The sequence below is a fragment of the Pseudophryne corroboree genome, chromosome 5 (genome assembly GCF_028390025.1).
Source record: "Pseudophryne corroboree isolate aPseCor3 chromosome 5, aPseCor3.hap2, whole genome shotgun sequence".
Classification (NCBI taxonomy): Eukaryota; Metazoa; Chordata; class Amphibia; order Anura; family Myobatrachidae; genus Pseudophryne; species Pseudophryne corroboree.
In genome coordinates this window covers 508,932,815-508,948,006 of record NC_086448.1, presented here as the reverse complement: position 1 = coordinate 508,948,006, position 15,192 = coordinate 508,932,815, and the positions used below count along the sequence as shown (strand labels likewise).

The following is a 15,192-nucleotide window of genomic DNA, read 5'->3' as shown; positions in this document are numbered from 1 at the left end:
TCCGGGGTGGCAAGTAACCTGCTGTTGCAGCATATTATATGGAGGAGGCGGTGCAGAGTATGCAGTATATGGCGGAACCAGTATATGGAGGATGGATGTGCCCTGTATATAGTGTGCAGTGTGTATATAGGGGCAGTATATGGTGGGGGGTGCAGTGTACATAGGGTGTGTGTGTGTGTGTGTGTGTGTGTGTGTGTGTGTGTGTGTGTGTGTGTGTGTGTGTGTGTCTTTGTCTTTGTCCTTCCAGTGACTGCCGGCAGCACCACAGAGGTGAGGAGCAGAATTAGATTAATGTAACTGTAAGTGGAAATCATACAAAAGGATAGAAAATCCAGTCAATTTTGAATATGAAAGGTTGTTATAAATGGCCACTGCCACACAAAAAAACTACCCCAACCCCCACTCTCTATCTCCCCAGCACCCTCACTCCATATTCAGGAAGTGTGAAAAAGCCAGATCTTTGATTTTATGTAATTAGCAGCAGGCTGTAGCATCTCCCTGCATGATCACTTTCATTTCGTCTGTGTGGCGGCCTCCTGTGGTGACCGGTGCACATAACAGTGGTGAGGAGCAGTTAGCCTTTTATTATGTAGGATAAGTGTCACAATTTAGATATGTAACTGAGGGTGTGGCTGGGATGGGGTAGGGAAGTAAAAAGTGGAAGAGAGAGTGGAGACTGAGGCAGGAAGAGGAAATTTGGGTCAGGATTAGAGAGACCACTGATGTATATGTGTTTATTATGTGAAACAGTTTAAACTTCTGTTAGTTTCTAACCAAGATCCACAAATCCCACACTGCATGATACTATTCAGCCTTTATTCTGCCATTACACTATTAGACATGAAAATACACCTTTATCTCATTATTGGAATGAATGCAGTGCAATAACCACTTACACAAGCAAGAACCATATGCTGTATTGCCACTTATTTACAGGTTTTGCAATGATCTAACTGCAAGTACAGTAACTTACGTCCTCTAGTTGTCAACGTTCTTACGTTCTGACTGGGTGCATGTTCTTCAATTACCGCCCAGTTAAAAATGTGGATACAAACAAAAGAGGAGCAGATGTACAATGAGTTTAGCACAAGTGCTTTGGCTTAAGTGAAATACTTTTAGGAACATATGTTATAGACAGACAAAAACAAAGCAAAGCAGAGGAGTGAAGAGGATATCATTTGTCATATCACGTAAAATAGCAAATCATATTGTCTATTTTATTGAACAGTTGTATTGCTATTGCTCTGTAGTGATTGCTGCTTTGTGTCACATCAGCTGAGCCGTTGTATTGTAAGTGCCTCCTGAGATCACAGTGCACATTTATCACACTCCTCAGGCTTGGGCACTTTTTAAAGGCAAATACAGAGAAGGCTTTGACAAACCAGACCCTCCCACCTGGAAGACAAGGCTCCGCTGTGCTTTAAATAAGAGTAACGACTTTGAAGAACTAGTTGAGAGGAGTCAGCTGGATATATCAGACCCATATAAGGTGTACAAAATCATTCCCGAAGGGTCAAAGAAAGGTAAGGTATCTTTTCTCCAATATGCTCCTCTCTCATACGTGGTCGTAAGACGCTCATAGCAAAGAGACATTGGGGCAGATGTATTAACCTGGACAAGGGATAAGAAGTGATAAACCAATGATAAGCGCAAGGTGATAACACACCAGCCAATCATTACAGATTTTAAAAATGACAGGAACTGATTGGCTGGTGCATTATCACCTTGCACTTATCACTGCTTTATCACTTCTTTAGCCCATGCCCAGGATTAATACATCTGCCCCAGTGTCTCGTTACAAAGCACACTTTCTTAACAGGAGTCTCAGCAAACCATGGAAGAATTGGAAAATGTGTTAAAGGTTGATAATTCTTTTCTATTATAACATCTCAAACCTTGGAGTGTTTTCAGCAATAACATAGTTATAAACGTTCATTCATTTCTACTCACAGTCTCCAGCTGTTACAGTAAATCTCTTTCATTGTCATTTTCTAGACACTTCCTGGTGCTCATTGTAAGCCTGGGATTTGGCCTCTACAAGATGTTGGATGTTCCAAGACTGTGTACCACTGTTAGTGGCGTGCCTTAGTATTTTAGCTGACAATGTAGCCAGCTAGATACATATTCACCTGATTCACTTCACATTTCCAGTTTCCATACAAATAACCAACTTGTTGATTTTTATAATCTTGAAGACAAATCCTGCCATATGTATAAGTAAATGTAGAAAGCGTTTCTGTTCTATGCTCAAACACCATTTATTTGCTGGTAAACACAGTATGCTTTCATACCTTACCTGAAAAGGAGAATGTTTAATCAGTGAAGTTACTGTAATGTTTTATGCCAATATGTGCTGCTGTCTAAAATATGGATGACATTTACCTAGATTAGATAAATATAGGATAGGATATATACAGTATGATATATTTTTCACTTTATTTCTTCATTGATTGTTTCTGCAATTGATCATGTTGTCCTCTGTGGTTGTGGGGTTACATGCTTTGTTAATACAATTGCTATCTTAATTATTGCAGGAATAAAACAGCTTGGCTCAGAAGATAACCAGCTAATAGTGAACCATCCATTTGCTGTACCACAAGCTTACACTTCTTTACAGCCGCACTCTCAGGTAGATTACACAATGAGATGTGAAATAAGCAGCATTTTGCCTATAAATCCTATCATTGTGATTAACTTATATGTTGTATCATTATTATCATTATTACATTCGGTAGCTGCACACGCAATGCAGTTTGCTCACCACTGTGATGCAATCAGTACAGTAAATATGATTGTCTGACAATTGTAGGCTCATTAGGCATATTCAAATGAAGGGTCGAAATGTAAAAACTCGGCTTGTTACAGCATGGACACGTTGTCCTTGCTTGTACAGAGCGTAAGCAGTATGTTTAGTGACTTTGCTCCCACCTTAGAATCAGGCCCATAGTGGGCTATTCAGAGAAGAACACGGTGGAGCGAAAATCGCAAATGGGCAATTTTTGCTCAACTGCGCATGCCCTGCTGCCGCAATGCGCGTGCCTGACCCTTTACTATGCGATTGCATTCCGGAAGGACGCAGTCGCATAGTGATTAACAGGCGGCGGCCGTCCGGGGGCGGCGACGTGGCGTTGGGGGGAGGAGAACAGGAAATACAAGCATGTCATGGCCATTTTCAGGGCAGGCCGATGGCATTGCCTGCGTTTCCTGCGAGTGGAAACATGGCTGCAGTGCCCTTGCAAACACAGTCAGGCATCGTTGGCAGGGGTCAACATCTGAGGTTTTAGCGATGCAATCACAATTGAATTGCGATCGTATTGCGGGGCATTGCCACACATGCTGGGCGGCCGTGCCATGTGCTGGGCAGCCCCCAGCATGTGAGTAGTACCATCACAGTGTTTGCTAATTTATCAAAAACTGCATTCAACTCTGAATAATCCCTTTAGTGAATTAGAGAATCAGAAGAGCTTTATTGAAAAATGGATTTACAGACCCACCAAACCAAGGACACTGTGTACTCGTCTGTCAGTCAGCACTGGATTGTTAGCTACTATACAAATAAAAAGTACTCTACGGCACTAATTGGAACACTTATAAAATAAAATATTTAAAAAAATTCACTAGAGGTGTGTGGGTGTCTATGACATTAATTCTGCTTAGAAGTATCCACTAGAGATAGTGTCTCTGACACTGTAATTCTCAAAACATTTTTTTTGAGAATTTTGCAAATTTATTAAAAATAAAAAACGAAGAAAGTACATGTACATAAGTATTCACTGCCTTTGCTCAATACTTTGTTGATGCACCTCTGGCAGCAATTAGAGCCTCAAGTCTTTTTGAATATGATGGCACAAGCTTGGCACACCTATCTTTGGGCAGTTTCGACCATTCCTCTTTGTAGCACCTCTCAAGCTCCATCAGGTTGGATGGGAAGTGTCGGTGCACATCCATTTTCAGATCTCTCCAGAGATGTTCAATCGGATTCAAGTCTGGGCTCTGGCTGCGCACTCAAGGACATTCACAGAGTTGTCCTGAAGCCACTCCTTTGATATCTTGGCTGTGTGCTTAGGGTCGTTGTAACATAGTAACATAGTATCTAAGGTTGAAAAAAGACAATTGTCCATCGAGTTCAACCTATTTGTGGTCTCCCATGCACGATTATTTTGTATAAAATTTTGACTGAAGTTGATGACTGCCGTTACATTTTGCCCCTCTTTTTTATAATAACCATAGTGCGTGACTATGCCCCGTAACCCTGGATATCATTATCCATTAGGAATTTATCTAACCCATTCTTAAAGGTGTTGACTGAGTCGGCCATTACAACTCCCTCAGGCAGGGAATTCCAAACACGTATCGTCCTTACCGTAAAAAAGCCTTTACGCCGTATTGTGCGGAATTTCCTCTAACCTGAGTGAGTGTCTACGAGTTCTCTGTGTTGATCTAACCAAAAACAGGTCCTGTGCAAGATCTGTATATTGTCCCCTTATATATTTGTAAATGCTGATCATGTCCCCTCTTAATCTCCTCTTTTCCAGTGTAAACATGCCTAGTCTTGCAAGCCTTTCCTCATATTCCAGCGTCTCCATACCCTTAATTAGTTTGGTCGCCCGCCTCTGAACCTTTTCTAGCTCCAGGATATCCTTTTTGTAGTAAGGTGCCAAGAATTGTATACAGTATTCAAGGTGTGGCCTCACAAGTGATTTATATAACGGGAGTATAAAACTCTCGTCCCTAGCATCAATTTCCCGTTTTATGCATGCTAATATCTTATTAGCCTTCTTTGCTGCAGTCCTACTTTGGGTACTACTGCTTAGTTTGCTATCTATGAGGACACCTAAGTCCTTTTCCAGTACAGAATCCCCTAATTTTACCCCATTTAGTAGGTAGGTGTTATTTTTGTTCTTGTTACCACAGTGCATTACCTTACACTTATCTGTATTGAAGCGCATTCTCCATTTCGCTGCCCAAGCTTCTAATTTAACTAAGTCGTTCTGAAGCGACTCAGCATCCCCCTCCGCATTTATAACTTTACACAATTTGGTATCATCTGCAAAAATTGACACCATGCTCTCTAGACCTTCTGTTAGGTCGTTAATGAAAATATTGAACAATAGCGGTCCTAATACTGAGCCTTGCGGCACACCACTTAGCACTTCAGTCCAATTTGAAAAAGATCCATTAACCACAATGCGCTGCTCCCTATTATCTAACCAGTTTTTGATCCAAGTGCATATTGTGCTACCTAGCCCTGTTTCTTGTAGCTTGTAGATAAGTCTCATGTGTGGTACAGTGTCGAATGCTTTGGCAAAATCTAAAAAGATTACATCCACCTCTTTACCCTGATCTAGGTTTGCGCTTACTGTTTCATAAAAGCCAAGTAAGTTGGTTTGACAGGATCTGTCCTTCATAAACCCATGTTGATTCCTTTTAATGACCTTATTGACTTCAAGGAACTTCTGAATACAATCTCTTAGAATACCTTTTAATACTTTCCCCACTATAGATGTAAGACTAACTGGTCTATAATTACCTGGTTCAGCTTTACTTCCCTTTTTGAATATAGGCACTACTTCCGCTATACGCCAGTCTTTGGGAACCATACCTGATATTACTGAATTCTTAAAGATCAAAAATAGCGGTTTTGCAAGTTCAGAGTGAAGCTCCATTAGAACCCTTGGGTGAATACCATCGGGACCTGGTGACTTATTAATCTTTAAATGTTTTAATCGGTCACAGACTACTTCCTCGCTTAAATAAGTACCTATCAGTGGGATATTCTCATTACTGTTGAAAAAACTCATTTAGTGTGTCCGCTATGTCATTATCATTTTTGCTTAAGACTCCCAACTCGTCTTTTAAAGGGCCTATACTTTCCTTCTTTAATCTCTTGCTATTAATGTATTTAAAGAATTTTTTGGGATTCGCTTTGCTTTCCTTTGCTACTAGTTTTTCAGTTTCTACTTTAGCCCCTCTTATTTCCTTTTTGCATATTTTGTTACATTCCTTATAGTGCTGAAATGACTCTGCTTCCCCGTCAGATTTGTATTTTTTAAATGCTCTCCTTTTCTTGGCCATAAGTTCCTTTATCTTTTTGTTAAGTCCTGCTGAAAGATGAACCGTCGCCCCAGTCTGAGGTCAAGAGCACACTGGATGAGGTTTTCATCCAGGAGGTCCCTGTACATTGCTGCATTCATCTTTCCCTCTATCCTGACTAGTCTCCTGTCGCTGAAAAACATCCCCACAGCATGATGCTGCCACCACTATGCTTCACTGTAGGGATGGTATTGGTCTGGTGATGAGTGGTTCCTGGTTTCCTCCAAACATGACGCCTGGCATTCACACCAAAGAGTTCAATCTTTGTCTCATCAGACCAGAGAATTTTGTTTCTCATGGTTTGAGAGTTCTTCAGGTGTATTTTGGCAAACTCCAGGAGGGGTTCCATGTGCTTTTTACTAATGAGTGCCTTCCGTCTCGCCACTCTACCATACAGGCCTGATTGGTGGATTGCTGCAGAGATGGTTGTCCTTCTGGAAGGTTATCCTCTCTCCGCAGAGGAATGCTGTAGCTCTAACAGAGTGACCATCGGGTTCTTGGTCACCTTCCTGACTAGGGCCCTTCTCCCAGGATCGCTCAGTTTAGATGGCTGGCCAGCTCTAGGAAGAGTCCTAGTGGTTCCGAACTTCTTTCATTTACGGATGATGATGGAGGCCACTGTGCTCATTGGGACCTTCAAAGCAGCAGATATTTTTTTGTACCCTTCCCCAGATTTGTGCCTCGAGACAATCCTGTCTCGGAGGTCTACAGACAATTCCTTTGACTTTATGCTTGGTTTGTGCTCAGACATGCACTGTCAAGTGTGGGACTTTATATAGACAGGTGTGTGCCTTTCCAAATTATGTCCAATCAACTGAATTTACCACAGGTGGACTCCAATTTAGCTGTAGGAACATCTCAAGGATGATCAGTGGAAAAAGGATGCACCTGAGCTCAATTTTGAGCTTCATGGCAAAGGCTGTGAATACTTATGTACATGTGATTATGGGGTATTGTGTGTAAAATTTTGAGGACAAAAAATTAATTTATTCCATTTTTGAATAAGGGTGTAACATAACAAAATGTGGAAAAAGTGAAGCACTGTGAATACTTTCCGGATGCACTGTATAAAGCAGGAATGTCCAAACAGAGGGTACAAGTTGAAACTTTTATTGAAGTTGAAAATTTATTTATAATTAGACGAGTCAAGTGAGTATAGCTGGCTTTTTTTTTAAATAGCAAATTGTCATGGAGATAAGTGTATAAATATCGCATTATACACTTTTCTCGCTATTTCAGAAAATACATTGCATCTAAAACAGTTATAAAAGAAACATTAAACAATAAAATAGAAATAAGATCACAGTATCACGGCCTGACGTAGAGGACAGGTGCTTTTTGTGCTTTTTTTGCATTCTATGCCAGTTATTTTTTTACTATCCTATCCCATTTCTATTTTACTAATTAAACAGTAGCTACATAAATTAAACAAACCTTCATAATTTGTTGATAGTCACTACTAATTTTGACATATGTACTGTCCTATGATGAGGCTCAATCTCAGCTGTCATTTAAATGTCCCATACCTTACACTCTCCAGAAATAGATGATACATGTTATTTGTCCCCACATGTCCATGGAAATGAGTACCTGTCACCATGTCTCTACTCACAGCGTAAACGGACTTGGCAGTTTTGTACTTGGTGGACTATCCATCCCAACATGCTCATAACTGCACTAAATAACTCTGCAGGTCCACTTGGCTTGCCCTTTTCCTCCCTCTGATCTTTGCCTAATTTATCTGCCATTCGCTGCTTTGTTTCTAGCTCTCTACATAGTAACCCTCTGGCCAGTTTTCACCTTTATCACAATGGGCTTGAACTTGGACTTGACTTGGATACTGAACACCTATAGTAGGCCTATGACCATTGGCCTTCATCCCTCAGCATAGATGTTCTTCACAGGAGTATATCAAATTACAACAGCGCCTTGAGTCCTGTTGGAGAAAGAGCGCTATATAAATAAAATTATTATTATTATTATTATTATTATTATTATTATTATTATACTTTCATACCAAATGGGATTGTCCAGGCTTTATTTACTGTACACCTTCAGTCCTGCCACTAACTACTAACTGATCCCTCTTAGGTAACACCAGAATGTGTGCATTCCCCTGATAGCACTAAGCCTACAGCTAATTACTAAAACCACATTATAGCAGTGTATCACCACTTTTTATCATGGCATACTGGATGTTAAAAAATGCATATGGGCAGTATTGCGGAATATGGAGTGATCTTGCAGCCATGTGACTACCAACTTCTATTTTGATACAAATGTTCTCATCTTTTTGATGTAGAAAAACTCTTTTCCCAAATGTTAAAATGTTTGCATTCGTAACCTCTCCTTAGTATGACAGTGCCATAGACCCCTATGAACTTGATTCAAGATCTGTGTCCATCTCCTCACATGCTGGGGGCCGCCCTGCACAGGGAAAGGCCGCTCAGCAGGTGTGGCGCCGGCTCCCGATGTGTCCGCAATTACATTGCAGACGCATCAAGTTAAGGTTAACCCCTGGCAGTAGAGCCTGGCTGCACTGTCAGGCAGTCTGCCACCATTTATTTACTTGGAGTGGCTGAGTGTGACATCATGCACCTGCCCTGAAAACGGTACCTCTCCACCCCCATTCAGCCCACCCACAAAACACAGCTTCAATGCAGGGCAGACTAGCCCCGTGCTGGGCGTCCCCCTACCTGTCAGAGTAAATGATCGTAGATGTGCTAAATATATCTCCATCCACTTTATTTCTCCACAAGGATTAGTACATAGACCCCTTAGTATGACAGTGCCTTAATATACGTTTCTTAGTATAACAGTACCTCAGTATAACAGTGGTTTATTATAATAGCCACACCTTAGTATGACAGTAACTTAATATAATAACATTGTCTTAATGTGACAGTGCCTTAATATACCTGTATCTTAGTATAGCAGTACCTTTAATAAGACAATGGCTTTGGCTTAGCATAACAGAGCCTAAGTATGACATTGGCTTAGTATAACAATGCGTTAGTATGAAGTGCCTTTGTATAACAGTACATACTAGACCAGTGGTTCTCAACCGCGGGCCTCAAGTACCCCCAACAGTTCATGTTTTCCAGGTCTCCTTACAGGATTGCAAGTGAAATAATTTGCTCCGCCCAAAGTGGGTCTTTTAAAATGTGTCAGTGAGTAATGAATACACCTGTTCAACTGCTCGGTGACCTGGAAAACATGAACTGTTGGGGGTACTTGAGGACCGAGGTTGAGAACCACTGTACTAGACCGTGAAACGCGTGCAAAGTACTGCAAACAATAGTAAAAGTTGCATCTTCCCCTTTTACAGGTGCCACACTTTATGGTGTCTCATGAAAGAAACTGGAGAGACTATGTACCAGAACAACCACATCCTGAGCTTCCTTACCAGTGTGCAAGTGTCCCCTTTGCAGCACGCAGTCACCTATGGCAAAACGCTTCCTGTGATAACAGTACGTGCTTTACTTCAACTTATTTCTTCTTGCTCATGTTGATCAGAGCAAATCAATTGAAGCAGAACAACCTGTTAATAGCAGTTCGCTAGAAGTTACTGGTCCCTGCAATGCTGAACTTAAAAGTACATATTTTTATAAGTAACCTGAATTGAATATTGCGGGTCTGATTTAGAGTTACCATGTTGCAATGCAATGTGTGCAAATGCGTTTGTTGTTTGTACGATGGGAAAATACTGGCTACTTTGCACGTACTGTAGTGGACAAATACTGCTTTTGGTTTTGCACTGAATGTTAGAATGAAGCTAGAACACCCCCTCCCACCATTACATAATTTACATAATATTACATAATATATTATATCTGCCAATCCTGCAGTGCAACCTGGTTTTTCCAACGGGCAAATTGCTCCTTCTTTTACTTTGCTCCTAATCCTGAATCAGGTGCTGTGTATATTACAGGTTCTAGTCAATATTTTGACATTTAAATTACTAACAAATTGACGACAAGGAATGTTGACATGTTCTGAATGTTGGCATGTTTAGAATATTTATAACATTTCATCTCCTTAATTCCACCTTAACCAATCTACGTTGGGGTGGTAGCTGAGGGAAGTATCTCGTGCAACATCCAGCCCACTTCTTGAAATTCAATATTTAGAATGCTGACAGATGATATATCAACACCCACAATGTCAACATAATGAAGACATGTTCAAAATGCCAACATTATGAATACCGACAGTAACATTGTCAACACATGCAATTAGGATTAAGCTACATTTACGGTTAGGTTGTAATTAGGGTTAGGCTTAGTTTAAGTGTGTGAATCATTAGGTCGACCAATATTAGATCAACCATCACTAGGTCGACCCCATATGGTCGACATGCACATGGCCGATAGGATCAAGAGGTTGACAGGTCAACTGAAAAGGTAGACATCCGAAAAGGTTGACACAATGAAAAGGTTGACATGGAAATAGTTGACACAAAAAAAAAGGTCAGTACAGGGTGTTTGCATTTTTTGGTTGTCATTTTGTTTGTTGAACCACATATGACCCCAATTAGTGTACCTCTTCGGTCGCCACGCTTCGGACAAGGTGCTCCACTACCGCTATTCCTAATTATGGAGCTGGATGTAATGCTGTATGAGTTGGCCTGAGGTATAGCTCGCCGGCCGAACTTGGACGTTTTTTTAAAACGGCAATCATTTACAAGGCATGGTTTTGCCTTGTAAATGATTGCCGCTTTAAAAAAATGTCTGAGTTCGGCTGGCAATTCACGTCTCCGGCTAACTTGGACGCCATTACATCCAGCCCATAGTCCACATGAATGGTAAGTATGAAAAAAAATTAAATAAATGAAAAGAAATCCCCAAAATGTGTCTCATATATGTGTGTCACTATTGTCATGTCGACTACTTGAACCTGTCGACCTTTTGTACCTGTCAACCTTAAGCACTGTTGACCGATTTACATTTTGACCTGTTTACCATGTTAACCATTTGTATCTGTTGACCTAATGCATGTCGACCATATGGGTTCAAACTATTGACTGTCGACATTCTTCCTGTTGAACTATCATCCGGATACCTTAGGCTAAAATACTATTGTTGACATTCTGTCAATAATCTGAAAATAACAACATTCGGGGGATTCAAATGTTTGAAAAGTCAGTTGGGTGTCTGTTTTTTCCTGTCTATTAGATTGGAAAAAAACAGTCACCCAACTGACTTTTCAAACAATTGAATATCCCCCACTATGTCAGTGTAGACACTGCGGGTGTCGACATGTCATCTGTTAACATTCTAAACATGTAGACAGCGTCCCCCCTACTTCCTGAAGCTCCGCCGCTGCCTCTAGGGATCAGGTTCCAGATTGTGCACTTGAATTATACATTATACATATGTTACATTATACTGCACAGGACTATGGTGTATTTTCTACAGTGCATTGCTGTTATTACTCTGGTACATTACCATGCATGCACTGGCAGTATTTACTATATATTATGCACTTGCTAATGGTTAGCCAAGCCTCTTAACATGGACCCCTACCACTGCATTCCCCTGGTGGGCCCTTCATGCCCCAGTCCGACACTGCATGTAGACATGCTGACATTATGTTATATACTACAGTATGTTGTCCAGTGGATGTGTTAGGCATATTTTGTCGACATTCATAATGTTGACATGGTCGTAATGTTGACATGCAGCATGTAAACAATGACTACGTCCACATTTTTCATGTCAACAATGATTAAATGTAAACATGATTAGAATGTCGACAAAACTGTGCTGGTGGTCTAGAGGTGGCTTACCTGATTAGGCAGGTCTGGCTGTTCTAGCGTTGTCTTTTGGGTCCGGTGGACACATGACGCTGGTAACTTCCGATTAATCCTGTCACTTCCTGCAGTGAGTGTTGCTAACTCTAAAACTCTTACCCTCCTAGTGCCTAATCCTAATACTTGACTCCCATAGCCTAATCCTCTTCTACCACAGCCTAAACCTCCCCTCCCATAGCCTAACCCTAACTCTCTGCTGCCACAGCCAAATCCTAACCCTCTGCTGCAGCAGCCTAACCTTAACCCTTCAGGCCGTGAAGAATGCCCATATTTTACATGTTGACATTGGGAGCGTGTTGACATTACAACATGTTTACAATAATGACAACATCATATGCATTTTTAAGTATCTCCGGCCAGTGCAATCTAGGTTGCTTCTGGGTTGCAACTGGAAGGCAACACCACTGTCGGTACAGGGGAACCCCCCGGTGGGCCCAACTGTCTGGGGCCCCACCTCCTCCTCTAGGGATCAGGTTCTAGACTGTGCACTTGAATTATACATTATACATATGTTACCTTGTATTGCACATGACTATGGTGTATTTTCTGTTGTGCATTGCTAGCAGTATTTACTATATAAAAATATCAAGGGACCCAGACCATGCACTCTCTAATGGTAAGCCAAGCTTCTGTGGCAGCTAGCCACACCCCTAAACATGGGCCCCTACCACTGCATCCCCCCGGTGTGGGCCCTTCATGCCCCAGTCTGACACTGGGCAACACTGTGGTGCCATGCAGGAGATCAGTGTTTATGGAGTGTGGTGGGAGTGCAGAAATGCCTCAGTGCTTCCCACTTGGACCCGTACAGATCCTCGCATTAGCCCTATTGATACAGCCACTGTGCCTCTTACTCACAATCAGGCTCAATATGTACAGATCGACACCTCCAGTTCACATTCCTCCTTCCTCCCTTAAAACAATGGGGTCTATTCATGAAGCAGTCAAAAGTGTGGAGAAGTGAGCTAGTGGAGAAGTTGCCCTTGGCAACCAATCAGCATTGAAGTAACATTTTATATTTTGCATACTATAAAATAATACAAAGCAGCTGATTGGTTGCCATGGGCAACTTCTCCACTGGCTCACTTCTACACACTTTTCACTGCTTCATGAATAGACCTCAATATCTTTTAAGATGTAGTTAATAACTAGTAGTAACACTAGTAAATAACCTCACTTAAAAGGCGGGTGTGGTATGTTAGATAGAATAGACTTAGGTCGACAGTGTCTAGGTCGACAACTATTGGTCGACAGTATGTAGGTCGACATGATTTCTAGATCCCTTAAAAGGCTGTTTTTACCGTTCATAAGCCAGATCACCTTTGTTTTCACATGGATTTACAGTAGCCATTGACTGTTATTTACTGCAAATCTGTGTGCACATAGAAAATAAAAACATGGGGATTATGTTCATATTTTGATGAAAACACAATCTTGCAGCAGTTTAATGGTGTGTTAGGCTTGTATTCTAGTGTAGGAATTTATGGGAGGGGGGAGAGGCTGGACTGCACACCCTAATTCTAAGATAATAAGAGTTGCTACCATGCTGAGACTTGTAGTGCCACACAGAAAAAAAGAGAAAATGCAGGTGCACACTCTAAACACTAAGAACACAGGTAATCAGAACAATATAAATAAACTCAATGATTAATATGGGGTAAAATTTAGGTTTTTAGCATCATTTTTGGTCAAAAAATTATTAGCCCACCTACCACAGCCAGGTGACCTCATCAGTTGGGTCCCTAACATTCCTAAGGTTCAAGTCCAGAGCACAGCAATACAACCGCCCCAAGGTATCACACTAGTGACAGGTAGCAGTTTATGTGTTAAAAGGTGTTCCATTAATAAGTAGTAGCAGCTCAGTGCTAAAAGTGTTACATAGATGAGTAGGGTGTTAAAAAGTGTTACATTAGTGAAAAGCAGTTTAGATACTAAAAAGTGTTAGATTAGGTGTAATAATAATGATGACCCAAAGCAGCCCGGCCACACCAAGCTAAGGAGCAGGGGCGTATCTATTGTTTGCCGAGGATGGCACTCGCCAGTGGCACTGCCCAGAAGGGGGATGCCGCCCGGCGGTGCCACCCGCGATCAGTTTTGAATGTCATTTAAGCTTCTGTGTGCTCAGCTGCTCTGCTCTCTCAGAAACATCAGCGCTGCTGCTGGTTGAGAGAAAGGGGCAGCAGCGAGCACTGTCAGTGTCTGTCAACACGACAGTGGGAAAAGTCCAGCGCCAGCCGAAGAGGGGGCACCCGCGAGGGGGGCACACCAGCGGGTGGTGTCAGCCTGTACTGTATAATCACAAAATACATGCTGCAAGGATTGACAGTTTTAACCATGGGTACCCTGCCCCCCCACCCGCGGGTGGTGGGTGCACTCGTGGATATAGGGGGGCAGGGCACCCATTGCTAAAACTATAAAGCCCTGCAGCATGTATTTTGTGATTATACAGTACAGGCTGTCTGATGATGCACCTGATCCACTGCTGCTTGACAATATATTGTATGATAAACAGTGGAGCAGCCCGATACACAGGCTTCTAAGGTCTCCAGGCGGCGGTGACTATCTTCAATTCGGCGCCGGCCCATGAGCCAATCAGAGCTCGCGGACCGGCAGCTAAGGCTCCTGATTGGCTGCCGGACCCCGAGCTCTGATTGGCTCACGGGCTGGCGCCGAATTTAAGATAGACACTGCCGCCAGAGACTGAGGGGCAGGAGAGGCGCACGCTGCGCTCTCCTCCCCTCATACACAGCAGCAGCTCAGTGAGCAGCACTTTGGGGGCGGTGGGCGAGGCACTGTGGGGACATGTGTTTCTGCACTGGGGGCATATCTGGTACCGTGGGGACCTGTGTATTTGGCACTGGGGGCATTTCTGGCACTGTATGGGGGCATGTGTATCTACACTGGGGGCATATCTGGCACTGTGTGGGGACATGTGTCTCTGCACTGGGGGCATTTCTGGCACTGTATGGGGGCATGTGTATCTACACTGGGGGCATATCTGGCACTGTGTGGGGACATGTGTCTCTGCACTGGGGGCATTTCTGGCACTGTGTGGGGGCATGTGTATCTACACTGGGGGCATTTCTGGCACTGTATGGGGGCATGTGTATCTACACTGGGGGCATTTCTGGCACTGTATGGGGGCATGTGTATCTACACTGGGGGCATATCTGGCACTGTGTGGGGACATGTGTATCTGCACTGGGGGCATTTCTGGCACTGTATGGGGGCATGTGTATCTACACTGGGGGCATTTCTGGCACTGTATGGGGGCATGTGTATCTACACTG

The 15,192-nt window shown here is 42.5% G+C and overlaps 1 protein-coding gene across 1 annotated transcript in view; it reads left to right on the top strand.

Moving 5' to 3' along the window:
* IRF4 (interferon regulatory factor 4) overlaps window positions 1–15,192 on the top strand; it is a 61,368-nt gene that overhangs the window by 30,379 nt on the left and 15,797 nt on the right. The window contains exons 2-4 of the mRNA XM_063923057.1: window positions 1,337–1,523; window positions 2,535–2,629; window positions 9,422–9,563. Of these exons, the coding sequence (XP_063779127.1) occupies window positions 1,337–1,523; window positions 2,535–2,629; window positions 9,422–9,563 (424 nt within the window). The remainder of the gene's footprint in view (window positions 1–1,336; window positions 1,524–2,534; window positions 2,630–9,421; window positions 9,564–15,192) is intronic.